At 39.1% G+C, this 27,549-nt stretch overlaps 2 protein-coding genes across 2 annotated transcripts in view; one reads left to right on the plus strand and one right to left on the minus strand.

Annotated features, from left to right (window-relative positions):
- smchd1 (structural maintenance of chromosomes flexible hinge domain containing 1) overlaps positions 1–1,876 on the minus strand; it is a 52,712-nt gene extending 50,836 nt beyond the window's left edge. Inside the window, exon 1 of the mRNA XM_041813832.1 lies at positions 1,711–1,876. Coding sequence (XP_041669766.1) covers positions 1,711–1,875 — 165 coding nt within the window. The 5' untranslated portion in view covers position 1,876. The remainder of the gene's footprint in view (positions 1–1,710) is intronic.
- Positions 1,877–2,263: 387 nt separating this feature from the next.
- Positions 2,264–26,249, plus strand: mettl4 (methyltransferase like 4). The gene is made up of 8 exons (XM_041813833.1): positions 2,264–2,539; positions 5,421–5,486; positions 13,832–14,198; positions 14,467–14,536; positions 17,023–17,197; positions 17,283–17,389; positions 17,488–17,579; positions 25,665–26,249. Exons 1-8 carry the CDS (start codon positions 2,264–2,266, stop codon positions 25,856–25,858), a joined length of 1,347 nt encoding a protein of 448 aa, XP_041669767.1. The 3' UTR covers positions 25,859–26,249.
- The last annotated feature ends 1,300 nt before the right edge of the window (positions 26,250–27,549 follow it).

Below are 27,549 nucleotides of genomic sequence, written 5' to 3' on the forward strand. Positions count from 1 at the left end.
TTGAATGTTTGAGTTTTGAGCACAGCTGAAGTTGTTTAAGAGATTTATGCAAAACAAGCAGGAAAAATATCAATCTGTTAAGTATTTGTAGCATTTTTTGAAGTGGACATTATTGTCCTTAATGGCTTTTAAGGGTAGTAAATTTAAGTGATGCCTGGGGGTTAAATGTTAAGTGTCTGTCCATGCTGCTGCTGTCTGTGCCTTTTAATTGCCCTTCAGGGACAAATAAAGTGTTTTGAATTTAATTGTTTGTTCAACCAAAAACTCCATTAGCTTATTTGTTCATATAGTCGATTTTTACTGCTGATAATGGCAGACTGTTGTAGACTCACCAATTGGTCTAGAGAAGAAGTGTGTTCTTAAAACCATCTTATGCAGTTTTTAAGAGATTTTGGTATTCACCAAAGATTTATCTGTGATTTGTTCTTAGCTAAGAACAAAATTTAGAAACAGGGCACTACAGAGAGAGCTTCCTAACATTTAAAAAATGAAATCTAATTATGCATTTTTTATTCTAGTTGCAAAATGTTAAAATAGGAATATGCATTTAATACATATGCATACTTTTTAATCAGTACACATTTATTTAAAAACAATAACTACTTATCTTCACACACAGGAATTTAAATGTTTTTAAATAAGGGCTGTCAGAAGATTCAAATTTAATATCATGATTAATGGCAGCATTTCTGCGATTAATCACACCCTTTCTAATGCATTTTAAATTTTCACTATTTCGCATTTTAAGCCAAATTAGTCTCATTTAGGGTTTTCCCAACAGTCTTAAACCAAGGGGTCACTTCCTGCTTGGATACAGTACAGACCTGCTTTTACATGTAGATTGAAGGTTACCCTAACCACAGAAAAAGGAACTTGTTATGGACTGAAAATGAACGACGTTAACAGACAAATGTCCAGGTGACTTCTGACTTGTCCACTTAACTTTTTCTGAGTTTTCAGAGTCCAATGAGACATTAAGGAGCAGTTGTTGACTTATTTAACACTGATCGACCAAAGTGTGTTGTAAGGAATAATAATGAATGCGATCAATCGCAGTTGTAGAAATTTAGTGCACTGATTTTTGGACCTTGATTAATCGAGATTAACTCAATTAATCTTGACAGCCCTAGTTCAAATATAGTTTCATCCTTTTATATCATAGCATGATGCATGCCACTTCAGATGCACCATATGAAAAGTGATTCATCAAATAAATATGTGTGTAGCATATATTTACTGTCCACTATTGGTGCTGCAAATATAACTAACCCTTCCTTGTTTGGTTTTATTTCTAAGTATTCCAATTGTTATGTTATTTATTTCATTGGTATACCACTGACATCTTGCTTCTTCTTCTCTAACTCCTATGTGCCTTCTGTCTTTGCTAATAACCCTTATATGGTCATAAAAAGGTGTTTGTTAATACTAATTAGGAGACAACCGCACGAGCACCTGCCGTTAAGCAATTTAAGAACACCGGCGCGAGCAATTCCTTTCTTAAAGAAAGTGTCAGGAATACATCTAGGGTTCTGTTATAAGTTTTCTTAAGAACACATTTCAGAAAAGATATTTTAGAATGAGGCCCACTGATGCTTATTTTTGTGGTATCAATCAAAGTTTACAATCATGGTAATGAGAGAACCCTAGAAGATGTCAGGTTTCCTTCAAAGACCGTTAACCCTCCACCAAAGTAAAGCTAGCCATCATTGCCTGGTGCAAATTCCGAAGAAAGCCGTTGAAGTCCAAACCACTTGTTTCCAGCCATGTCGGTGTAACCTCTTCTTTTTTCTTGCGGCAGTCGTAAACGCAAATCAGTTTGCGGACTTTTTCCTCCTCCGTCGTGGACGCAGAAAGACGCTTCTCGCTTTTGAACATCCTTCAAACTTCAACGTCCGAGGTCGTCTGCAAAGCTAAGCTGTTTCCATATCATACGTAGCCTTCATATTCGGCATTGAGTACCGTTTAAACGAGTTTCAACAAAAAAAAAAAAAAAAATACAAGAAGATGTTTTCAGTGTAATGTTTTCTTCCACATGCTAATAGGGCTGTGCTCGTTGGTTCTCGTTGGCTGGTTGGCTCGTGCTTTCTCCTACGGAAGATCGTTGAGGACATAAAAGATTCCCCTTCCGCGATTTACAGTACGTCGCATTAACACGATACCGCCCTTAACTTTCAGTATCGTTTTTAGGGAAATGTGTATTTCAAGGCATACTGCCGTCACCAGCACGGCGTAGCATACCAGTACGGAACCTGTACCAGGTTAGATGAGCTGTCTGTACTCTGTAAGCCTGTTTAAATCATGTTTCATCATGTCCGTGGTGGTTGCTAACAAGCACGGCTGGGTAGTAGACGCATGCTCTCTCATTGATCAGTGGTATTCACGTTGCATCCAAATTAAGAAGACACACAAGTCAGATATGAAGTGTCGTTATAAGAGACAGTGTTTTCAGATTTCAAAAAGCCATTTTGATGTAAAAGTCGATGCTGCTGTTGAAGGAGAAAACTCGGAGAGGTTGCAGAAAACAGACAAGCCACCAAAGGTAAATCCTGCTGCCAGAAAATCAAAATAGTGACTGTGATAAATGCTGCTTTTGATGTAATGAGTCAGACTGTATGACTGTGTCTGTGTAATAACCATAATGCAAGTAGTGATGGGTCGTTCGTGAACGAGCCGGTTCAAAGAGCCGACTCTTTTATGTGAGCGAGAAGAGCCTGTTTGAGAGCCGTGTTTTAATCATCATAACTATTATTTTTATTATTTTTATGTATGTTTGTGTGTTATGTGATTGATTTGCAGGAATGATCTTTTCTACATACACTTCCACATCTTACATTAGGGGCACAAGCTCAATGGTATAACATTAATGTTTTATATCAGGTGTGTCATACAGCCCAGCCAGTGAGCAGACTCACAAATATCAGTCATATGTCATGACATTGCTAAATCTGGCAGGTTAAACGAACATAACTGGTACCCGAATGAAGAGCCGTTTGGGAGCCGAAAAAGCCGGCCCACTTTGCTGAGTGGAACCGAATGATCCGGATCGCTGAAAAGAGCCGAAATTCCCATCACTAAATGCAAGGGATAACAGGCTGAATCTGTTGAATACAAAATGAATTATCTTTTGGCTTGAAATTTAAAAAGGTCCACATTGTTAAACAGCTTTTAATGCACATCTGGGGGCTTTTTAGATGGTTATAAAACATACTGAGAATAATGTTGATGCCTTTTTATGACCTACAAAGCCAAATGACCGGGGATGGGTCTTATTACTTCCATAGTTATTCTTTTGACTTATGAAATGATGAGAATAAATCAATGATCAAAAACGCTTACACCCAGAGTACATGTTTTAACAATAGAATGAGCATATTAACATACACCTGAAAGATACCAGAACTAAGCATACTTGTTGACCACATCTAATATCTAAAACAGCACTCAAACGCACCCAAGCATATCTAGGAAAAGGTCAAATAGGAGACATCCTGAGGCCCGTAAGAAAGAGAAAGCCAAACACCACTTACAGTTTCAGCCTCCACCGAGCACCACTTCACATGTAAACATGTGCAGTCATTAGGGGCTAGGTAAAAATATCGATTAATCGATGCATTGCAATATTTCCTCCCCCAATTTAATATCGATTCAGCAAATCCTCTGAATCGATTCACCTCCTGGCCAGTGGGGGTCGCTGTGCGTGTGATTCGCTTTGTATGGACGGAGGCCACACTCGACCAAACAACAACCAACCATAACCATGTTATGTGAAGTTTATCACAATTTCCAAGAGGACAGAAATACTTTTTCAGTGTTTATACAGAACTGTCGTGTTTTTTACTTTTGTACTTCATATGCACAAATAAGTTATTATTGTGCGAATTTTTATTTTCAGATGTTTTATTGCTCAAAAATGTGAGGTGACTTACCAAATATGTTAACATGGGCATGAAAATGATTATTAAAAAATTGTCAACAGGCTAATTGTGTATTTCTACTTCTTACTGAATCGACATTGAAGCATTTAAATCAATATTGAATTGATATCAAATCGAATCGCAACCTAAAGAATCGAAATCGAATTGAATCGTTTTTAAAAAATCAAGGTCTTCTGAGCTGGTTTATAATGGTGGCCAGGGAGGAGCAAATAAGCCAACATTATAAACGGCCCCAAATATGGGAATTTTAAAGAAACTAGGGGCAGGAGCTCTGCCCCTATAAGAGGTGGGCCTAGAAGACCCAAAGAGTATTATAGGCGATGCACAAAGACAATTCTTCGGTTGGATGGTGCCTCCACTCTGAGTTTATTGCTTGTACTCACCTGAGACTTTAATAAACTCTTTCTTGCATCAAAAACCTTTGTCTGCTGAGCAGTTCTTTGCCTGATTGTTGACTCCAACATTTTTGGACAACTTTTTTTACTGAATCCAGTCTGGCCTATTTGATAGACCCACCACAGAAACCACTGTTGCAGGGTAGGTGTCAGACTTAGACTGGCCGCCCTACATGATTTGAAGCCTGATTTGGGGCCAAAATTGCTTCCCCTTACTATTGTGGGGCCATAGTCACATAGTTGCAAAGGATATTTGTCTGAATAATCCTCAATTGTGTGGTTTCACAAATGTTACTGCCCAAAATCGCATTGTAGTGTCCAAGACCTCCAGGTGTAAATATCAAATTCTAGGTTGTAATGCCTCCAGTTGATGGAATACCCACAACAGTTAACCAATAAGGGTGAGCAGACCGGGCAGCGTTACCAGCTAGATCTTAAACACACATTTACCCTCATTCCATTCAGGATTTCATCCTAATTCTTTTCCTTGTTTTATGGTTTTTGCTGGAATAGACATCTGTGTTTATGTTTCTTCTAAGGTCATGCGGGGTCGTTGGTAGGTCAGCAGCGGTGTGGTTTCAGCGGTCTGACTGTTTGGCTGAGTCCTCTAGTGCAGTGTTTCCAAACCATTTTTCCTTGTAGCCCCTCTTACATGGACCTAAGAAAAGCAGATATGTTGTCCGATACCGAAAAATTGAGTTTTTGAACTATATCTGCCAGTACAGGTATTATGCTGATGATATTTCATATCCCTGCTTGTGATATATCAAATAAGAGTAATGGGACACATTATCATGACAAGACACACTTTTAAATAATTAGAGAAAAAGCCAGCGTCATGTATATGTTTGTATTTCTTTATTAATGCCACACACATCCACACACACACACACACACACACACACAATTAAAGATATAAAAAATATGCCATCAATAATGATAGATTTTAAATTTTGACTGAAAAAACTCAAACCGGTGCTGTTGCAATCAGCTGATTTGCATATCGATGTAGTATTTTATTTCATGGATTATTACATAGTGGTTTTATATGTGCTTACCACTAAGTTTTCACTATCTGTTTGACTTCCAGAAAAGAAAACGTAAACACAGTGAGCTCAACCAGGGCGAGGTGGATTTACAGGCCTTTCATGAGAAGGTATGTAGTTTCTCATGATGTAACTATGAAATAAATGTATGCTTTGTTTTGACCTCTTGAAAGAGATTTTTGCAGTTATAGATGGTTTAGACCAAATGAACTGTACACACTGAGGGAAAAGAAATGAAAGAAAATGAACTTTTAACCAGTATTTAATGTCTAAATCCAGAGTATTACTAACACTACCTTGTCTTGCAAAACCAAATGAGAAAATTGGTGCACTTTGGAGCAGCAAGGGTTGAAGAAATACAGTGTAAGTTCAAATATCAATAGTGCAGAGAAAACAACTATATTAATACTCTCTAGCACAGTTTTACTCAACCCTGCTCAACCAAAGAGCCAAATTGTTGAAAAATGCCTTTGCAAGAGCCACAATCTAAATGGTGAAAAGTGGCAAAAATAGTTTAAATTGGCAATAAAAATAAATGAAGGTGGCAAAAATGGTCAAAAAGCAGCAAAAAATGGGTGAAAAGGGACAAAATAGGCATACAATGGACAAAAGTAGGTGGTAAAATGCAGCAAAAATAAGGCAAAAAAGTGAGTGAAAAGTGACTAAAATGGGCAAAATAGCTGTAAAAAGATGGTAAAATGGAGGAAAAGTGGCATTTATTGGAAAAAGACAGCTTAAATGGGAGAAAAGTGGCAAAAGGGGGAAAACTGCAAAAAAAGAAGGATGAAAGCGGCTAAAACTGATTTAAAAAAAAGGGCAAAAACGGGATAAACATGGCAAAAATAGGCGAAAAGTGGCTAAAAGAAGGGGTTGAAATGGGCTAAAATCAGCAGAAATTGAATGAAAGTGGCAAAAAATGCAAACAAGGGCAATGGAAATATGGAGGGAAAAAATAAAAGTTGACTATTAAGTTTGACCCATTAAAACCTACTGTTCAAGTGTGGAAAACAAGCTGAGTAATGTGACTTGCAATAGATAATTCTGAGGTCAAAGTTTCCATTTTTAAAGTTTTCTGTGGATTAATATTTCAAATTAAAAACATTTAAGAGCCACAAATCATCACCAAAGAGCCACATGTGGATAAAGAGCCACATGTTGATAAAGAGCCACATGTTGAGTATCACTGCTCTAGCAAGTTTAGGTAAAGCATTCAAAGAGAAACAAGGCCCAAAGTCTCTGGGGTAAAAATGCATACAGTACCGTGAAAAAGTATTTGCCCCTTTCTGATTCCTAATTTTTTGGATATAGATAGATAGATAGTCGTGTGTTGTCATTGCATTGTAAAAACACAGCCAAATCACGTTTGGCAGCCTCCTCTGTAGCAGCAAACACAGTCGTCCAAGCGGTGGTTAGAAATCTGCAGCCTCACGTCATCCATCCTGCTGGCGAGGGAGAAAGAAGCTTTGTATGATCGGTTTGTGTGGGGCCTCTCTTAGCCTAGCCTGCAGCCCGGCTTGTTTGCCCCACTTCTGCCTTGTCACGCAACGCCGTCTCTCCCTCCTCTCCACCGGCCGTAGGTGTCATGCAGCTCTGCGTCCTCCTTTCAGTCTCTGAGCACCCCGTTCTCAGGATAATCTTCGTCGGGAAAGATGTAAACTCCTTGGGCATGCCGTCACCTCTGGTGTAAGTGTAGGGCTTCGTTTTGCTGCTAGTGACGGAGCGCCAGGCCGCTGCATTTGTATGCGCTGCCCCATGCTACCTCAGTAGGTAGCATTCAGTAGCCTGTTGATCAGGCAGTGTTCCCTGGCGGTTACTGGCAGTTGTTGTTGGCTTTTAAGCTAGCCAGGAGTTGTAGCTGAGACTGAGGTCTTCTTTTTCACCTTTTTTGGGTTTTTCTTGATGGAAATTTCCTGGTCTTTCTCTCAAAAGTCTCCTGGACCATCCATCATCTTTGTTTTCATAAGTTTCAACATGTGTTGTCAACTTATTGTGAAAAACACTACAAGTCCAAGATATAACTCAAGAGTGCATCTTTCTTGCTGCCCTGTATCTGGCCCTATGTGAAAAAGTAATTGCCCCCTCCCTAGTTAAATCATGAGTTAACTGTGATTAACCTCAGTTCTTGGAAAGCTGAGTTTAATTTTCTTGGCAGGGATGCCGAGCACACAGCAGAAGCCTTTTGTAACAAATGATGAGCTGGCCTCTGCTGTTTTAGGGTACCAAACTGTAAGAAGAATAAGTACAAGCTCTTGTTTATTCCTCACTCCATTTCTTTATTGAACAAACAATAGAGTGGAGGTGGGACAGGTGGGACACCCCTGATACTGCCTTAGGACATCCTTCCAACAAATTTCTGATTGGACAATAAAGTATTAGCTTTTCTTATCTCCTATCTTAATTTCACTGGCCACACCCAGGCCTGATTACTGCTGGATTTGTTGAATAAAGAAATCACTAAAATAGAAGCTGCCAGACAAAGTGAAGAAGGGAAAAGATTTCTAAAAGAAACACATCATGCCACGATCCAAAGAAATTCAAGAACAAATGAAAAAAACAAAGTGTTTGAAATCTATCAGTCTAGAAAAGGTTGCAAAGCCATTTCCAAGGCTTTGGAACTCCAGCGAACCACAGTCAGAGCCATTATCAACAAATGGAGAACCAAAATGACTCCAAGAGTGCAAGGATGGCTCATCCAGGAGGTCCCAAAAGAACCCAGAACAACATCCAAAGAACTGCAGGCCTCACTGGCTTCAGTTAAGGTCGGAGTTCACGACTCAACCATAAGAAAGACACTGGGAAAAATGGCACCCATGGGAGAGTTCCAACGCCGAAACCACTGCTGACAAAAAAACCACAAAGGCTCATCTCACATTTGCCAAAAAACATCTTGATGATCCCCAAGACTTTTGGAGAATGATTCTGTGGACTGATGAAACAAAAGTTGAACTTTTTGGAAGGTGTGTGGCCCGTTACATCTGGTCGTAAAAATAACAGCATTTGATAAAAAGAACATCATGCCAACAGTCGAACATGGTCGTGGCAGTGTGATGGTCTGAGGCTGCTTTGCTGCTTCAGGACCTGGATCACTTGCTGTGACTGATGGAACCATGAATTCTGCTGTCGACCAGAAAATCCTTAAAAGCAGACATCCGGCCATCAGTTCATGTCCTCAAGCTCAAGCACTCTTGGGTTATGCAGCAGGACAGCGACCTGAAATACACCAGCAAGACCACGTCTAGATGGTTCAGTAAAAACAAAATTAAGGTTTTGGAGTGGCCAAGTTAAAGTCCGGACTCCAATTGAAATGCTGTGGTTTGACCTTAAACAGGCAATTCATACTGGAAAACCCTCCAATATGGCTGAGTTAAAACAATTCTGCGAAGAAGAGTGGGCTAAAATTCCTCCACAGTGATTTGAAAGACTCATCACCAGTTATCGCAAATGCTTGATTTCAGTTATTGCTGCCAAGGGTGGAACAACCTGTTATTAGGTTCTGGGGGCAGTTACTTTTCCACACAGGGCCAGATAGGGTTGGATTTTTTCCCCCTTCATAAATAAAATCATTATTTAGAAACTCATTTTGTATTTACTTTGGTTGAGAAATTAAAAGTGGTTTGATGATACGAAACATTTAAGTGTGATAAATATGCAAAAAACTCAAATTTCCTCTTGAAGGTGACCCTGACTCACCAACTATTGTTCTGGTATTTATTGATGCTTACAACTTTGGCAGTAATAAAGGACCAGTGAGTAAATTGTACAATAGCCTCAAATCTAATTTGTGTTTAATCAGCACTGTTAGACTGAATAAAACAGGCTGAGTATGCTGGCTGACTGTGTGTTCTGTTTTACAGCACACCATAAATCACACTAATCTTGGACTGGAGATAAGAAAACACAGGGATACACTCTGTTTTATGGCAGTGTCTTATATCAAAATGATCTCAGTCCAGTGCCAGTTTGAAGAGAACAAGAGCTGGTGTGTTAAACCTCAACTTTGTCTGTCAGGTTGTTGTCTTAACAAACAGAAACCTAATAGGAAGGTTAAAGCCTGGTCTTTGGTTCCCCCGGATTCTCTCTTGTCACTTTAATGACCAGAGGCCCCCACATGTGGGGGAGTCTCAGTTAAATGACAAAATCCACATTTCCCACAGTATGAAGCTGAAGCCTGGAGGTGTATAAATAAGTCCAAACATTGCTTCTTGTGATGAACTTCTCAGAAAATTCTTAGAATTATGACATTTTCTAAGAAATTCCCCTTAGAGTTAAGACTAGATCCTAGTAAATATGAAAGTCAGTTACAAATCCTCTGTGCCCCTAAGAGAGCTCTGAAAATAAAAAATTGCCAGGAGTAGAGGAGGACTTTTAAAACACTTAGGAGTTCTCAAAGAAGACAAAAAGGCAGAAAATATGTTTCAATATTAGTTATTGTCATGGTGAAAAAATCAGACTTGTGTAAGTTCATGTTTAAAAACTGGTCAAAAATCAAAAAGAGCCAAAAAATAGGACTCAGAGGATAAACCAATAAACCTGAGCTGCCGTCGACCAAACAACTCCTGTCTTTATCACAAAACACATCTTTTATAGTCTACGGATCTTTGGACCAGGCCCCTTTGGCCGAGCCTTGGCTCCTCCTTTATTCGTACTTTTCCACTCTGTTCTGAAGATCATGATGTCCTATTGTTCACTAAAAACTCCATTTCACTGTCCTGGTTGTTATAAAGATTATTATGTGCCCAATTTCATAAGGCAATATTCATATGCATGCTTATCTTTAGAAATGTACTTATTAATTAAATAGTATGTGGCTCCATGCATGTTTGCTGTAAAACATACAGTTAAGACGTCATATGCGTTGGAATGATACTCAGGTTAACTATGGAAATATGTAGATAATGTATATGTTTCAAACCAGCAAGGCAACAATTGTAAATGCACAAATACAGTCATGGACGAAAGTATTGGCACCCCTGGAATTTTTCCAGAAAATACACCATTTCTACCAGAAATTGTTGGAATTACATTTTTTTTTTTTTTCGTAAACATGTTTATTTCCTTTATGTGCATTGGAACAACACAAAAACAGAAGAAAAAAGCCAAATTGACATAATTTTACACAAAACTCAAAAAATGAGCAGGACAAAATTGTTGGCACCCTCAACTTAATATTTGGTTGCACAACCTTTGTAAAAATTAACTGAAACCAGTCGCTTCCTATAACATCAACAAGCTTCTTACACCTCTCAACTGGAATTTTGGACCACTCTTCTTTTGCAAACTGCTCCTGGTCTCTTAGATTTGAAGGGTGCCTTCTTGCAACAGCTGTTTTGAGATCTCCTTCACAGGTCCTCAATTGGATTTAGATCCAGACTCATTGCTGGCCACTTCAGATCTCTCCAGCGCTTTGTCTCCAACCATTTCTTGGTGCTTTTTGAGGTATGTTTGGGGTCATTGTCCTGCTGGAACACCCATATACACAGTCAAGGCACCCAGTGTCAGAGGCAGCAAAACAACCCCAAAACATCTATGAACCTCCACCATGTTTGACTGTAGGTACTGTGTTCTTTCCTTTGTAGGCCTCATTCTGTTTTCTGTTAACAGTAGAATGACGTGCTTTTCCAAAAAGCTCTACCTTAGTCTCATCTGTCCACAAAATGTTCTCCCAGAAGGATTGAGGCTTACTCAGGTACATTTTTGCAAACTCCAGTCCGGCATTTTTATGTCTCTTTGTCAGCAGTGGGGTTCTCCTCGGTGTCCTGCCGTAGCACTTCATCTCATTCAGATGACCACGTATAGTCCGAGCTGACACTTGTGCACCCTGAGTCTGCAGGACAACCTGAATTTGTGGGGAAGTTGACTGAGGATGTTTATCCACCATTCCAACTATCCTGCGTTGCATTCTTTTGTCCATTTTTCTCTTCCGTCCACGTCCAGGGAGATTAGCCACAGTTCCATAGGTTATAAACTTCTTGATTATTTTATGCACAGTGGACAAAGAAATTTCAAGATCTCTGGAGATGATCTTGAAACCTTGAAATTGTTTATATTTTTCCACAGTTTTGCTTCCTAAGTCCTCAGACAATTCTGGGCTCTTCTTTCTTGTCTCCATGCTTGGTGTGACACACAGGCACACAACACAAAGGTTGAGTCAACTTTTAGACATTCTAACTGGCTTCAGGTGTGATTTCTAGATTGCCAGCACCTGTTACTGCCACAGGTGAGTTTAAATGAGCATCACATGCTGGAAATAAAATGATTTACCTACAGTTTTAAAAGGGTGACAATCATCTTTTCCCAGCCTTTTTTTGTGTTTTGTGTAAAATTATGTCCTTTTTTGGCTTCATTTCTTCTGCTTTTTTGTGTTGTTCCAGTGCACATAAAGGAAATAAACATGTTTACCAAAAACATTTGTAATTGCAACAATTTCTGGGAAAAATGTGTTTTTCTGGAAAAATTCCCTGGGTGCCAATACTTTCGTCCATGACTGTAGTAATTCGATGAATATTGTATCGAGTGAGCTGAAACATTGATTCAACAAGTGTGATGTTCTCGTCGGCAGAGGTCTTCCTTGTCCGCGACTTCTCTCTGTTCGAGCCCTGAATCTGAATTATGTCTCTGACTGGCAGACGACCCCTCTCCTTGGTCGTATGTGAGCCATAAATTGGACTCAGAATTGCTATCGGTTTCTTTTCAGTCGTCTACCCTGCTTCGCATGTGCCTTATAAGGGGTTTTCCTCTGGCTCGCTCGAACCGACCCCCTTGTCTCGGCCTGATAAGATCTCCAACATCCGCCCCTGCTCGGGTTCCAGAAAAATCTGAAGGGCTTGCAGTTCTCTTTGTCTCCCATATTACACTCACTTTGGCTTTGGGCCAAAGCTGCACTTGTTGCTGAGCCAAGACAAGAGCTAAAGAGGGGGGCTTCTTTACAGACCGATTTCTCTCTAGGCTACATTTTTTAGGGTTTTGTTTAATTAATAGTGATATTACTATATCCTTAGCTGCTGTATGAATTATTTCCTTTCATTAATACCTATTTACCTTTTTATCTAAGAAGATATTGGTATTTATCCTCATCAATATTTATCTGTTTTATTTTTGGCAAGGAGTGGCTCGGGGGCCAAGTTTAGCCCCCCTCCTCACTCAGTGTGGCCTGCAAGTCATCTTCAGATAACAAAAACATTGTTAACATAAAAAAGCATGACAAAAATCTGCCTTTAACATAAAAAATAGAAGTACGTTCATAATAATCTCTGATGATAAACTCATTTCTTTGCAAGATACAACAAATACCATGGTCATGTAATGGTCTGTAATTGCTTCTTTAAACTTTTTATGAATCATAAAATGCATTTGTAAAAATAGAAATAAATGTACAATATTATTTTAAAACATGTAATTCTCTGCATTGCATTGAAAAAGTAGAAGAAATTAGCTTTAATTTTGTGCTTTTCTCATTAAGTAATTTCATCATTTGGTTTTGAGTTTAGAAATACAAATGTTGGTACAAGATATTTGGTAACAATTTAAATAAGTGGGCCCTAATCACATTTGAAAAAGTGCTTCTTATCTAGTAATTAGAACTATGTGGTAATTACCTAGTGATAAGTTGGCATTTTACAAGTAATAACTTGAAAATATAGTAATTTTAAGGAAGTATTTACCTAATAATGACTGAATGATGTATTACTTTTTAAATAATTACTCATAACATTTAGGCAATTCTCTGGTAATTAGGTGTTTTGCCCTAACCCTAAACCTCTACCCTAAACCTTACCCCTTAATGGAAATTCTCTGGTAATTAGGGGATATTTTAGCCTAACCCTAAACCTAACCCTTATAAAATTGTGGAAACTATCTGGTGATTAGGTGATATTTTACCCCAACCTTCTAGCCCTAAACCTAACTGTGACCTCTGCAATACTGTGGCAATTCTCTGGTAATTAGGAGGTATTTTACAGAGTAATTTCTTAATAATAAGATGAAGATTTTCTGTACAAGCTGCTTAATTAATCCCAGGTAACTTTGGCCCACTATATTAAAGTTAAGTTTAAGGTTAAGGGTTAAGGGTTAGGGTGAAGGTAATATACCACCTAATTTACATGAAATTGTCAAAATACTATAAGGAATTACTTGATAGTTAATACATTATTACTAGGTAAAGACTTCCTTAATAGTACCATATTTCCCAGTGACTACTTGGTACCAATTCTTTAGAAACTCCTACATAATAAAACGTACTACTGTAAGATAACTGGGTAAAAAGGGGCCCACTTAAATGAAGTGCTACCTTAAATTTTGCTGAAAGTTATAGATTTGTTAAATTACAGGTGACTGTCTAGGATTGTCCTGTGATTTCTAATACTTTTACCCTTTGGCAGTGAAAATGTATTTATGTATGGTTGCATAAATCTAGCTCAGCACACAGACTAAATAATCTGTGGTGTGTTTTATGCAGATCAGATCTGTGATCCTTGATGGGACCAAGTCATTGGTGGATTCTGCTCGTGTCCTGGGACATCTAAACGGAGCGACAGACCTGGTGAAGGAGCCTCTTCCTTCTCATGAATGCAGCCTTGTTGCTCTCTGTGAAATGGCCAAAGAGCTCCCTCTAGTGGACAATGAGGATGAGGAGCAGGAGGTTTGTGTTCAGTCACTTGTGGCTGAAGATGGCTGTTCATCACATGTGGATCTGTTCTCCAGGGTTACAGAAAACAGGGATGAAAGCGCCATAGTGGTTAAACTTATGGGAGACGAATATGTCATACCACCGCGCACAGCATTCCTGCTTTCTGATTTCACAAGAATACGACCTCTAATCCACTGTGAGTAGTATGTGTGAACTAAAAAATGTCTTTTTCAGAATATCTGGAACAACTTTGACAAAAAAAGCCTCAATCACTGCATGGTTGTGGTATTTTTTTTTACATTAAAGCAGTGAAGTTGTTTTCTAATGTGGCTTAAATATGGTCACATCATTCTGAATCAGGTTGTAAATAAAACTAGAATGGCTCCATTTATTTAGCAGCTGACAGCTTAGTGGTTGTTTTCCTGACTGACTTTGTTTTCCAATTCTGTTTGTTTTTCACACAGATGGGAACAAGTTTGACTTGATCGTTATTGATCCACCGTGGGAAAACAAGTCTGTGAAGAGGAGTCGCCGGTAAAATGACATTAAAGCACTAGAGGCTGTATGATAAACCTTTATTTTTCTTCTCAAAGAATATTTACTACACGATAAAGATCAGCAAAGAGAATACAGAAATACAGAGACTATCAGGGACTCAAAGGAGTATGAGGATGGGATGAAATATTGGCAGATGTTTCAGATCATCAAACAAATCAAGAACTTACTTAAATGTAAGCTGACAAAGTGAAGCAACCTTAAAAATCTCAAAAAGCAATGCATCATTAACAGATGAGAAACAAAGATATTAGCCTGGAAAGGTTAACAAAGCTATTTCTAAGGCTTTGGGACTCCAACGAAGCACAGTGAGAGCCATTATCCAAAAATGGAGAAATCTTGAAACAGTGCGAACCTTCTCAGGAGTGGCCGGCCTACCAGAATTCCTCCCAAGAGTACATCAATGACTCATCGAGAAGATCACAAAAGAACCCAGAACAACATCTAAAGACACTTGATTTCATAAAGGCCAGCATTCATGGTTCAACAATAAGAAATAGACTGGGCACAAACAGCATCCATGGAAGGGTTCCAAGACCTAGTCAAAATTGCAAATGCTTATTTGCAGTTGTTGGCACAACCAGTTATTAGGTGAAGGGGGCAATTACTTTTCACGTAAAGCCTAGAGGTTTGGATGGCTTTTTTCCCCGTAAAAATGAAATAATCATTTAACAACTGCATTTTCTACTCACCAGGTTATCTTTGTCTAGTATTATTATTTATTTTTTTATGATCTGAAACGTTAACATGTGACAAATATGCAAAAAAAAGGGATCAGGAAGGGCACTGTTGTTAGGTTTGGGTGTCTGTGAAGGGTCATGTGTTTGGGTGGGTAGCATTTGCATTGTCACTATCTGGAGCTAGCATGACAAGATCCCGGTTCTGTTGCTTGGGCGACTAAGTGGACATGCAGGAGGGCCATTACCTTTCAGTAGCACATAGGGACATAGTTGAGATTAGGGGTCTCTTCACTGAGTGTTTGTCCTCTTATTAGGGCACAAGAGGGAGCCAAAAGACAACGCTTTGGGTTTGCCAGTCGATCCGTGTTCCAACCCTCACCTGTGGTTGTGAGATTAGGGTAATGACCAAAAGAATGAGACTGTGGATATAGACGGCTGAAATAGTTTCCACCAAAGAGTAGCACAGCTTTGTCTTAGAGATAGGTTGAAGAGCTCAGACATCTTGAGGGAGACAATAGGGGCTGCTGGTTAAAGCGTCTGATCCGGATATGGTAAATGGATTTCATTTTGGGACATTCTCGTCATACATTTAACCATTTTATTGCAAAATTGTTCTATAGTTTTACTTGGCGGGGAAGGCTCTGCTCAAAAGATGCTCCCTGGGTTCGTCAAGCAGCATGCTTTGACTTTCCAGGGAGCACATGGCTAGAAACTCCCATATAGATAGATACATTTATGACAATGCATATTGAATACAATTAGTAAAAAACCAATTAATTCATAGTAGCATTGATCTGAATATGAGGGTGCAACAAATTTTATGCTATAAAGGAGGAGGCTGGGGTGGAGGAGGTTAAGCTTTGCCAGCAGCAGTAGCATGGTGCATCAGCTTTAATATAAGCAGGCATTAGGGAGAAATATGTTGTATTTGAATGGACTGCTGTGTTGAGAGAAAGAGCTGTGATTGGCTGGGGGATTTGGGAGGCGATTATTGGGATCAGATGGCTGTTAGCTGATCACGGCTTATCAGAATCACCTTTACTGGCCAAGAATGCATACACAACAAGGAGTTTGACTTGCTTTGCTGTCAGTGTACAGGAATTAAACACTGAATACAAAAAATAGGTAAACTGAAAAAGCATGAAAAATTCAGATTTAAATACGTACAAGCTCTTATAGGTATTTGTGTGCATTGAAAGTTTGGTTGCAAGGGGTGTGAGGATGCTGACTGGGCATGATCAGAAGTATAAAACATGCAAGGATGTGGGCAGATTTACAAGAGGTAGATAGGATAACTTAAGATAGCTGATTAGTGCAATGTACATATGAGTTAAGGAATTTTACCACAGAGAGCCTTCTTACAGCATTTGAGTTGCAGTGAACAGATTATGTACTTGCAGCATTTGAGTATGGTAAATAGATAAAATTAGTCATTAATAGGGTAAATTGATTAATTTATGCAAATATGCATATGAGGTGAAGTATGACTAGAACTTCACTAGTTGTCTAACTGATCAAAACACTTCCTACACAGTAGGTCACACTTACCTATTCACTCTCTGTCAAACATTGATGGTGGACGCTTCTATATAAAGAGTCGGTTGTCTCTCAGTGAGAAGGCCAAGGGTTCAACTCCCATTTCCTGCAGCTATATTTAGATATTTCAGGGTCGGTTACTGATTGGTTTTATTGGTTTTCCATTCTATGAAAAGTGTTTTACTGATAAAGTCTGACTGATTGATGTATTGTTGAATCATAAATGTCTCCATGATTTTCTCACTGAAGATACAGTTCCCTGCCCTCGACCCAGCTGAAACGTCTCCCTGTACCTCTACTGGCCTCGCCCAATTGTTTGGTCGTCACCTGGGTAACAAATCGGCCAAGCCACCTGCGTTTTGTGCGTGATGAGCTGTATCCCCACTGGGGGGTAGAAGTAAAAGCTGAATGGTTCTGGGTTAAGGTACTGAGACACACCTCTCAGTCAAGCAAATGTTGACATACTGGTGTAATTTCAGATGCATGAAGTACATGTTTTTTACCCAAAGGTCACCACATCAGGACAGTTTGTGTTTCCACTTGATTCACATCACAAGAAACCGTACGAGGTGCTGGTGCTGGGCCGATATCCTTCGCCTGGAGATAAATGCACAAGGTATAAAGTTTGTTTTTTTTCCTACTTTAACCCTTAAATGAATAGTTCCAATGTATTTATTTTCTAGTTCTTATTTATTCTCTTGAAACCATTCTCAGTTCATCAGAGACATCTGCAGTTCCTGTGGAGGACCAGCGTTTGATTGTCAGCGTCCCATCAGCTTTACACTCCCAGAAGCCCTCACTCTCAGGTAAATAGCGACAGCATTTTCTATTTGCATACTATATCATGGTGTGCACATCAAAAACTGTTATCTTGTAACTGTGCTTGATTAAATGATCACAAAGTAGTATTTACAACATTTTCTAAAATAAGTAATCAGAGGTTTTAAGTAAGTCAGATTATATTTAATCCATCCATGGTCATAATGTCAGGTGCCTGTTTTGAATGTTATTTGCAACATGTGCAAAGCAGCACGGTTAACTTCAGTGATTTCCCTTCCTGAAATCAGTGTTAATTTTGTCGACTAAAACTTTGACTAAAAATGTTTGTTGACACCCTTTTTTTCCAGGACAAAAACTAGACTAAGACTAACAAAAATAGATCTATGGTGACTAAAACTGACAAAAACTAAGTTTAGTTGTCGTCAAGATGACTAAAACTAGACTAAAATGTAATGTAGTTTTCGTCTGACATTTAAAATCTGTAATATTTCTTCACTATGGGTAAATCTGCCAAAAAACAATGCAGCTGAATCTCTTCTGTCTCTCAGCTGTAGAAAGCAGGGACCCCAGGTTTGGTAGAATGCATAGAACACACTAGACTTTTTATGGACTAAAACTAGACTCAAATGCTTTGAGTTTTCATTGACTAAAACTAAAAAGGATAGAAATAACTAAAATCTGACTAAAACTAAAATGTATTTCATTAAAAGACTAAAACTAAGACTAAAATTCAAAAATAGCTGCCAAAATTAACACTCCCTGAGATGTATCCCTGGTCATTTTTGTTGTAGAACCAGGCTTAACCACCAGAGGGCAGTGCTGCAGCATCAGAGATCGTGATCTCTCCACACAGCCTCAAAGAAAAGCTGTAATTCCCTCTATAGCATGAAATAACATAGAATTAGATTTAATAATCTGAATTATGAAATTGAAATTAAGCCATTTCGATTTAATAAAACCTTTAAACACCACAGGCAAAATGTGTTTCATGTGAGGAAAAAATCTAAATATTTTAAAAAACATTATATACATAAAAATATTAATTTTCTTTACTTTATATCTTGCTTTATTCTCTTTCACTATCCCTCTTTGTGAGTATCAAAAACTGAACCAATTCACATCCAAACTCTGCTGTTTTCATAACAGTTATTATGATTCAGTCCTCAGCCCGTGACAGGTTTCACTGGTCAAAGTGGGGGCTTCATCTGCTCACATTTGATCAAATTTGTCTTGATTCAACACTTGACTTCAACACGGACTCTGCTGCTTAGAATCAGTGTTCAACCTTGACTATGAATATGCAGCAACTATGAACAGGAGAGGCTTGACGTCATCGTCCTCCCTCTCAGGGGATCGCGATTTATTGTGCAGTATGGAAGGCAAAAAAAAACCCTGCCAGTGTTAGCAGATGCCCTCTTAGAAGCACAGAAAAGCCTCCACCTCATGAGCGTGGTTGGATATTGTTTAAGTACAGTGATTCAGATCATAACGATGCCATTGTGGAGCTGTGATGACAGATAGATTAAGCAGATTAGGGAACAGACTGTGTTCAATCTCCTTGTTGGATTCAGAGCCCCTCAGTGGGTTTAATGCACGTTTTGTTTTTTCCAGTTGCTTTATTTGCAGCTAAAGAGGATTCTGTAATAGATTTTTATGTGCACAGCATCCTCATATGGATTTGGAATTAAGTTTTCACTGTGACAGGATGTTACACTTCAATATGCTACAGACAGTATCAATAGCTATTTCTTTACTATGACAAGTCCGGGGCAATTAGCATGGGGTAATTTCTTGATTTCAATCTACCTTCTGATGGCTTTTTGATTGGTCCACTGACGCACCAATCAGAGACTATCGTCTATAATTGGTGGCAACAGTTAACTCTGATTAGAAAATCTTCTGTCCGAGGCAAGTCTCTTAAATGCATTGATTAGACATTAATTTGGTTATTGCACAACAATCAGGAGGAATTAGGACCATTCCTCACAGAACTGTCCATTCCACAGCATCTCTAAACCATGCTGTAGTAGAGTTACTTCAATGTTTAGGTTCATTGTCCTGCTGCATCACCCACTTCTTCTGAGCTTTAGCTAGTGGACATCCACCCTGACATTATCCTGTAGGATGCCTTCATAAACTTGGGCATTCATTTTCCCCTCAATAATGCAGCCTAGGACCTGAGGCAGCAAAGCAGCCCCAAATCATGATGCTCCTTCCACCATACTTCACTGTAGGGAGGATGTTTTCATGTTGGTACACAGGAGGTACCTTTTTTAAGCCATATGTTGTGCTGTGTGTTCTTCCCAAACAATTCGACCTTAGTATCATCAGTCCATAAAACATTTTCCCAGTAGCACTGTGGAGTGTCAAGGTACTCCTTGTCAAACTTCAGGCATGCAGGGATGAGTTTTTTTTTTTGGAAAGCAGCTGCTTCCTTCGTGGTGTCCTTCCATGGACACCGTGCCTGTTCAAATCTTGTGCGTGGTAGACCCATGAACAGAGATGTTCACTTGTTCTGTTCCTCTAGCTGTGACTCTAGGGCTCTTTTTTTTCCTCTCTGATCATTCTGCGTCATGACCTTAGAGTCAAGCTTGCTGGGTGCAAACTTAGCCAGTTAGTCTCTTTTTGATGAGGCAGGGTTCACATCAGCAGATGCTTCCTGTGAAGAGCAAACTCAAAAGGTCTGAGTGTTTTTATAAGTCCCAATAGCTCTACACCTGGCTTTAAAACTTGTTTAAATGATTGGACTCGATGCTGGCAAGTTATTTCTGTCGATAATCTTGAGTGCAATGATTGACACCTGACATTCATCTTGATCAAATCACTTGACTCACATCCTTCTATATTAGGGGTCTATTAAGCTGCAAGATTTCCGGTCTCTTCCTCTGCTCTGCAATTGCCCACTCTGATCTGGATCAGCACTGTGCTCTCGTTTCAACCCACCTCCACCCCAGCATCCACCTGTTGGCTCCGACTGGGGTTTAAGCTGTTATCTTATCACTCCTCAAATTCTGTATGTAAAAATCTGCGAATGCTAAATGCTAACTAAATAGGCTAAGCTGCACATATGTGTTATTCTACTTACAGGGTCCCTTTTTGTTGCAGCTCTTAGCTGTGGGTGCAACTTACAAGTGTACATGCATGCCTATAAATTGCAGAGTCTCTTCTTGCAGATATGCCAGCTGAGTAATGAATGTATTTTTTATTATTATTATTTCAATATCTAAGTTTAAGGCTTGAAGGATGACTTACTTTGTCTTTGTTCACTCCTACAATAGATCATGCAACTGCTTGAAATGCTGAGATCGTTGGTATTAATCTACGTAGGATTTCATGCACTTAACCAAAGCTATCATCACTGTCATTCTGCTGCTCATATAAAACACATCACGTCTACTGGAACCACTGCACAGACTCAGATATGTGAAGCAGCACTCCTCAAGCCTGCAGTGCAGAGAAACCCCGACCCACTTCTCTTCCCCTCTCGGCCGGGGCTCCTATCACTGACATCCTTAGTTGCTAAGGGACACTGCTATCCCCATTACAGTTACAACAAAACCTTGCCAGATGGTCAAGCTGCAGAAAAAAGTGTTAGCACTACTCTCAGTGACAAGACATGTGGTTTGTTTATTAATTAGGTCCCCACTATGACTTTAGAAATCATGAATAATGAAGTCAGCTCCCCAATTGGTACCATAATTAGAGGTGAAATAGCTCTTCCTAATATGCTCTGAAAGAAACACACTGCCAGTTGCGTGGGTTGTATGTCTGTCAGTTGGGGGATGGATTTCGGCAGTGATCCATACACCAGTTTGTTTTATTGGCACCAGAAAAATCATGCACTCTTTGTGTTCAGCAGACATTGAGAAACATTGAAGATTAAAAATGGATTTAAAAAATATTTTCTAAATTTCTGTATAATGCTTTTCACAGAAGCAGCTTCAAAACCGTTGAACATTACATTTTCAAAGATTTTTAAAATCTTAACTGATTTTGAAAATGTGACAAACCTCGAACAAGATGACAATTAAAGACAGATTAAACAGTTATTGTTATCATGTGTGGTGTGCAATGAGATAAACAACACAGCACACCTCACACCAACTGATTCTGTTTACTAACAACCAGAGTCTCCACCCTCAAAACTCAAAATTGTATGCGGTCCAATGTAACTTAAAACAAAAGCTAAGTGTGGCTATCTGTTAACTCTCTGCTACATCTAATGTGGTAGCAATGTTGGTCCACCTGTCAGTTAAATTGTTTATTTTTGTGTTACAGGACACATTGTTTAAACCCTTGTGTTCGTTTTGCCACAAATCAGCAAGTTAGCCCTCACTTTCTGATACTGATCCAGCTTTATGCTTCACATTTACTATCATCACCATGGCTGGGTTTGTTTTGCTTCAGTTAGCTTTCTTCTTGGTTATTGCTTCATTCCATTAAATGTTCCATACTAAACATGTAACACTTTCAAATTTATGGTGGCTTGTACCACAGGAAAGTCTGTCAAGATCATCTTAGCTCCATCAGGTAATCAAACCTTTGCCAACTTTGATCTAAAGGGCCCAAAAATGACCCGCTTGTCCAACAGTAAGTACCCTGACTTAAAGTGATATTTCTGTATTTTTTAAGTTGGGTTGCAGAAGGTACTTGACAATAGTGGTGGCATTAGCTTCCAGAGATTTCAGTGTGTTGCCCCTTCAAACAGGAGTCGCTTAGGGAAGCTAGGCTATACAAACCAGTACAGCTACCACAGAAACGCTGGACCCAAACAGCTGACCAGATACACTGAGGCAGAAGAGCATGAAGCAGGTAGCCAAAGCTGAATTGCAAAATAGTGCCAAACACAGACTTTATGGGTGAAAATAAAATGCACAAAAAAGGTTGCACCTTTTTACCTAAAAATTGCCAAATTACACTGAGAAACTGTACCCGTCCTGCCTTTTCACAGTCCATGGATTCTTGCGAACAAAAGTTCTCCTCATAGGTATCTTGTAGGATGGGTCACCTGAGGTGATCTCGATAATGTCTTGTCTTCAACGATGTTGATGGGTCTGCAGTCTGTGGTGACCCATTCAGTGACTGCTTTCTGCTGTATTCTGTCAGGTCGCTTGATGACCACCGCTTGTTCGTGTTTTTTGCTAATATTAGCAAAGATTTGCTTTGCCCAAAGGTGGTACAAAGCACTTATGCTTCGGTGGAAAGACAGTTGACTACTGCAATATGTACACAAAACATTCTATTTTAACTAAACTTCACCGCCTTTTTAAAAAGAAATTTGCACAGGGCATGAAAGCATCCAACCTGGAGAACTATGGGAGGAAGTTGTGGTCAAACTTGGTCATATGGTTAAATTGCATTTTTTTATGCATTCGGTTTATAGATTAATCACAAATAATTACACATTAAAATTAACAGCCCTACATTTAATAGAGGAACAAGTTTGTAGCCAGACATAAAGGATAAACTCAAGTTAATAAGATCAAAATGAGGCCTACAACAAGGCTTTGTGGGACTCCATATGCATGTTGAGGATTAATCATTAATGATATAGATTATAATACAGTTAGACCCAATGTGTCTAGAAGTTCAGCATCACTCTCCTTTGCCTCCTGGCTAAAGTTTTGTACCTTTCCCACTTCAGAGTTAAGCAGATAATTAGACCTTTTATTCCATGTTCAACTTTGAGAGCTGAGTCACCAGTAGGGGTTGAATTAGGCAGAGAGCTGCATGTTTGGCCTTTCCACTCTCTGACTCTCTGACGTGCAATGAAAGAGAAAACGGGAGGCAGGACACCACATGGTGCAGGTTGGATTGGTTTAGGTGGATCAGGCTTTCATGCTCATTAACTCCCCGAGTGTTGGCTGAGGCGAGTGTCAGAGAGGTTTGAGCATGCACAAGAGCAGACAGAGTAGCAGAGGAGCAGGGGAAGTGATACGTACCTGTCAGGTGTACCACTCCTGGAATATCATCACTTATAGACTCAAGGTCACTGCCAGTCTCCACATAGACACTCTGTGCTCGGGCGTGAAGGAGCTGGGTAGTTGCCAGTGCTGTTCTCTGCCTATTACTGAGTAACATGGAAAGTGCCCTGTTAAAAAATGGATGCGGTGCAATGACCCGACTTTCACCGAAATAAAATATTCAGTGTTTTATTACATTAAAATTATATTAATGCCACTGGCAGATGCTTCTACATACTGTGCTTCTGAGACTTAAAAATGGATGGTTGGTTCAGGTTTGTTCACTTTTTAGGTTGCAACATAGTTTAAGATTTTAACCATAGAGGGCAGTAAAATACTGATTATTTACATGGTGTTTAATCTGAACAATAATAGGTAACAGCAAAGCTGAGGCAGGCAGATTTTTTTAAAATTGGGACTCCAAAAAAAACAGTGTCTCAATTTTTAGTCTGCAGTTTGTACATATAAATAACAGAACGAGACAGGAGGGCAGCTGACAAAAAAAAGGTGAACGCCAGCCATAGGAAACCACTTTATTTTTTAGTCAGACTGAAATTATTCAAAAAACTTGAAGAATGTTTGACATATTTGTGGCTTCAACACAAACATGATTTAAAATAAAGTAGGTTGATTTACTTTAATATTTAAAATTCACTCACAGATGTGAACCAAGTGAACAATTATTGTGTTTTCAATATCAGTCAAAACAATGATAAGTATGATTATTGCTATAAACATGCAACCCAATTAAGAGAGTAGTCTTACAAATGTTGAATAGTTTGAGCTTAAATTAGCTTAAACTGAATTTTTATTCTCAAAACTATTTATAGGAAGTTGTCCTCACTTCATTGAACTTACCTTGAATTTTCAGCTCAATATAGGGATCACTGGATCCTGAGCAAAAGCCTTGTGTTAAGTCTTCACAGCACTGACTTTTCCCTGCTTGGACATTGTTGATGGTAAGACTCAGGCTCTCCTCCAGGTTTTATGGAGTAAAAAGTAGGGAGGTCAAATTGCAGGCTAAAGAAAATATTGGACAAAGCCAGAGTGATGTCGGCCATTGATGTGATGTCGTATCCTACCACATATCATATTGAATCACTTCGTATCACGTCATTGCCTCGCATCGCATCACATCACATTGTTTCATTCGTATCATATAGTAGCACATCACTATGATGCATCTCATTGCATGGCATTGTTTTGTATTGTTTTGTATTTTATGGTATCATACTTACCATTTCGTATGACCCTGATTTGCATCACATCTCATCTCATCCCACTGTATCGGATTGCTTTGCATCAGATCTTATTTCATCTCATCTCATTACATTGTATCATACTTCATTGTATGGCTTGGTATCGTACTGTATCATACTTCATTGTATGGCTTGATATCGTACTGTATCATACTTCATTGTATGGCTTGATATCGTACTGTATCATACTTCATTGTATGGCTTGGTATCGTACTGTATCATACTTCATTGTATGGCTTGGTATCGTACTGTATCATACTTCATTGTATGGCTTGGTATCATACTGTATCATACTTCATTGTATGGCTTGGTATCGTACTGTATCATACTTCATTGTATGGAATCATAGTGTAGCTTATTGCATCATATATTATCACATCACTTCATATCCTCTCATTGCATCGTCTGTATCACATTGCTTCATATTGCATTGTGTATCGTATTGTTTGATTTTAAATAGTATTACATCAAATTGTATAGTATTTCTGCATACTGTGAGATCATCTGTAATTTTTGAACTTATGGTAAAGTAATTTCTCCATAAAGTGATTGTTTCCCACATTGTTATATAGGAATTTAATCACTCATGAAGTACAGCAAATAAATCAATGGTCTGGTACATAGGTTCTAATGAAAATGCCTTGATATTAATTACTTGAGTTCCCCCTTACCACTGAACAAGTAGGTTCATCCACAAAAAATGATTAAAAAATGTTTAGATAACCAAATAATTATTTTCAGCTACAGAAGGGAAAAAAGCACACTGAAAAAACTGCCTTTCTTTGCACAGAAGGGATGAAGAATGCACAGTTAATAAGACTCAAGGTTTTTTTTTTTTGGATGTAGCCAGACGTTATTATTATTCTTCCTCTTTCTTTTCTTTCTATAGAGGTGTTGAAGCCTTACATTGGATCTGAGGCCAAATGCTTGGAGCTGTTTGCCCGAAATCTTCAGCCTGGATGGACAAGCTGGGGCAACGAGGTTCTCAAATTTCAGCACAGAAGCTATTTCACTTTGACAGGTACTGATGAGCCAACAAGGTTTCATCGAGATGAGACCCAACATCTCCCTGCTTCTGACTAAGACTGTGAGGTGATCATGGACTTTTAGACCTTGTCAGTATTTCAGTAAATTTTTAAAATGAAGATTCAATATCAAATTCTCCTCACCAGACATGTTTGATCTCTTCTCATGTTTTTAGGACCTTTGATTTCTATTTTTAGGTCTGGCTACATGTATTAGGTATTGAATCATGGGTCTGATGATGCGCATGGAGAGATGAAAGTGCATTTCTTCAGCTATGTTTTTAACAGCTTGGGCTGTAGTCAGATAAACAACACTCAAGGTTTTTGGAGTGATCTTTGACACAGTATGTCTTAAGGAAAATCAAAGTGTTTCTATTTTTACTTGTTTTATTTGAGCTGAATGTCAAAATGAGTCCCAACTAAAATAAAAGAAGCATTTTCACATTGAATACCTGCTTGTACCTGTCATTTATCAGGCACCTCTTCAGAGTTCTCACTTGAACAGCTCACTCCTGTAACTTTTTGCTCTGCCAAGGACACAGAGTGAATGTTCTTTGTTTTTTCTCTGAGAGACACACTCTTTTCTTTGACATCCTCTACTTCCACTTAAGCCATTAACTACCTTTTCCTGTAGGGTGGGGCGTCTCTAATGAGTCTGTGGTCTGCAGAGAGAGCAGAGATGGTATGGGGATGTTGTCCGGATGAGTAGAGCTGTCTTTATAGCAGCAGAGAATGACTTGCAGCCACCGCAATACAGTACACATCACAGCTAATGAAGCCAGGGTGATACCACAGCAGGATCATTTGCACATTACCTTGTTGTGCTCTTTGTCTCTCTGACACGCATATAATATTCCCTTTTTTCATCTTATTCTTTGGCCAAAGTTATGATAAGAAACAGACATATACTTTGTGATTTAATACATAAAATTTGAAAGATTTCTGGCAGTTTTAAAACATCTATAAATGGGTTACTCACAATGTTGTTGGTAGTTGTATAAGCTGATTATTACCGTCTGTCACTGCCCTATTAACCATGTTTACAGTACATAGATGCAGCCATTTTGCTTTGACAACAAGTATAGTCCATAGACATCTGTAAATCATAGTATTAGAAAGTGGAAGCGTTTAGGAACAACGGCAACTCAGGCACGAATCAGAAGACCATGTAAAATTACAGAGCGAGGTCAGCGACCGCTAAGGGACATGGTTGTAATAGTTGCCAACACTCCCCTAATTTAAGAGCTGCTGAGTTCTTCTCATTAGATGGGAAGGACCAAGGAATGAGGCTCTCTGATTTGTCCACATTCTCAAATAACAAGAATACCACAATGTCTTGCTAAGCAAACCCATCCCTCCATGTTGTAGTCCAAGTCGTGCTTTGCAGCAGCTCCAGAACCCTCCAGACTGCATCTCCATCCACTAAGGCGAACGCCTTCCCGAAGTTAGCATAGGCTTCAAGCAACCCTTTACTGAATTCCTGAAACTGCCAGGATGTGGTCTATCCTAGACCTCTTAGGTGTAAAGCCCCACTGTTCAGGCCGCTGGTGTTGGAGCAGACAACTGACATTGTGAACCGTTTGGGCCCGGTTAGAAAGTGGCAGGACCAATCAGCGAGGAGGGGAAGTTCTTTCGGGCGTGTCATGACGTAAGCAAGCAGCAGCAAGAGGCCGGTGCAATTATGGCGGAAGAGATTAGCGTGAATGCCGCTAAAGCACCAGCTTTATCAGAACTTGATGACATTTCTTC

The sequence above is a fragment of the Cheilinus undulatus genome, linkage group 19, assembly GCF_018320785.1.
Source record: "Cheilinus undulatus linkage group 19, ASM1832078v1, whole genome shotgun sequence".
NCBI lineage: Eukaryota > Metazoa > Chordata > Actinopteri > Labriformes > Labridae > Cheilinus > Cheilinus undulatus.

What these genes read in the sequence shown, in the direction of transcription:
- mettl4 (XM_041813833.1), top strand. Translation starts at nt 2,264, where the DNA reads ATGAGCTGTCTGTACTCTGTAAGCCTGTTTAAATCATGTTTCATCATG. An exon ending in TACAGGCCTTTCATGAGAAG is followed by an intron (nt 5,487 to 13,831) that starts GTATGTAGTTTC and finishes TGTTTTATGCAG; the next exon opens with ATCAGATCTGTGATCCTTGA. An exon ending in AATACGACCTCTAATCCACT is followed by an intron (nt 14,199 to 14,466) that starts GTGAGTAGTATG and finishes TTTTTCACACAG; the next exon opens with ATGGGAACAAGTTTGACTTG.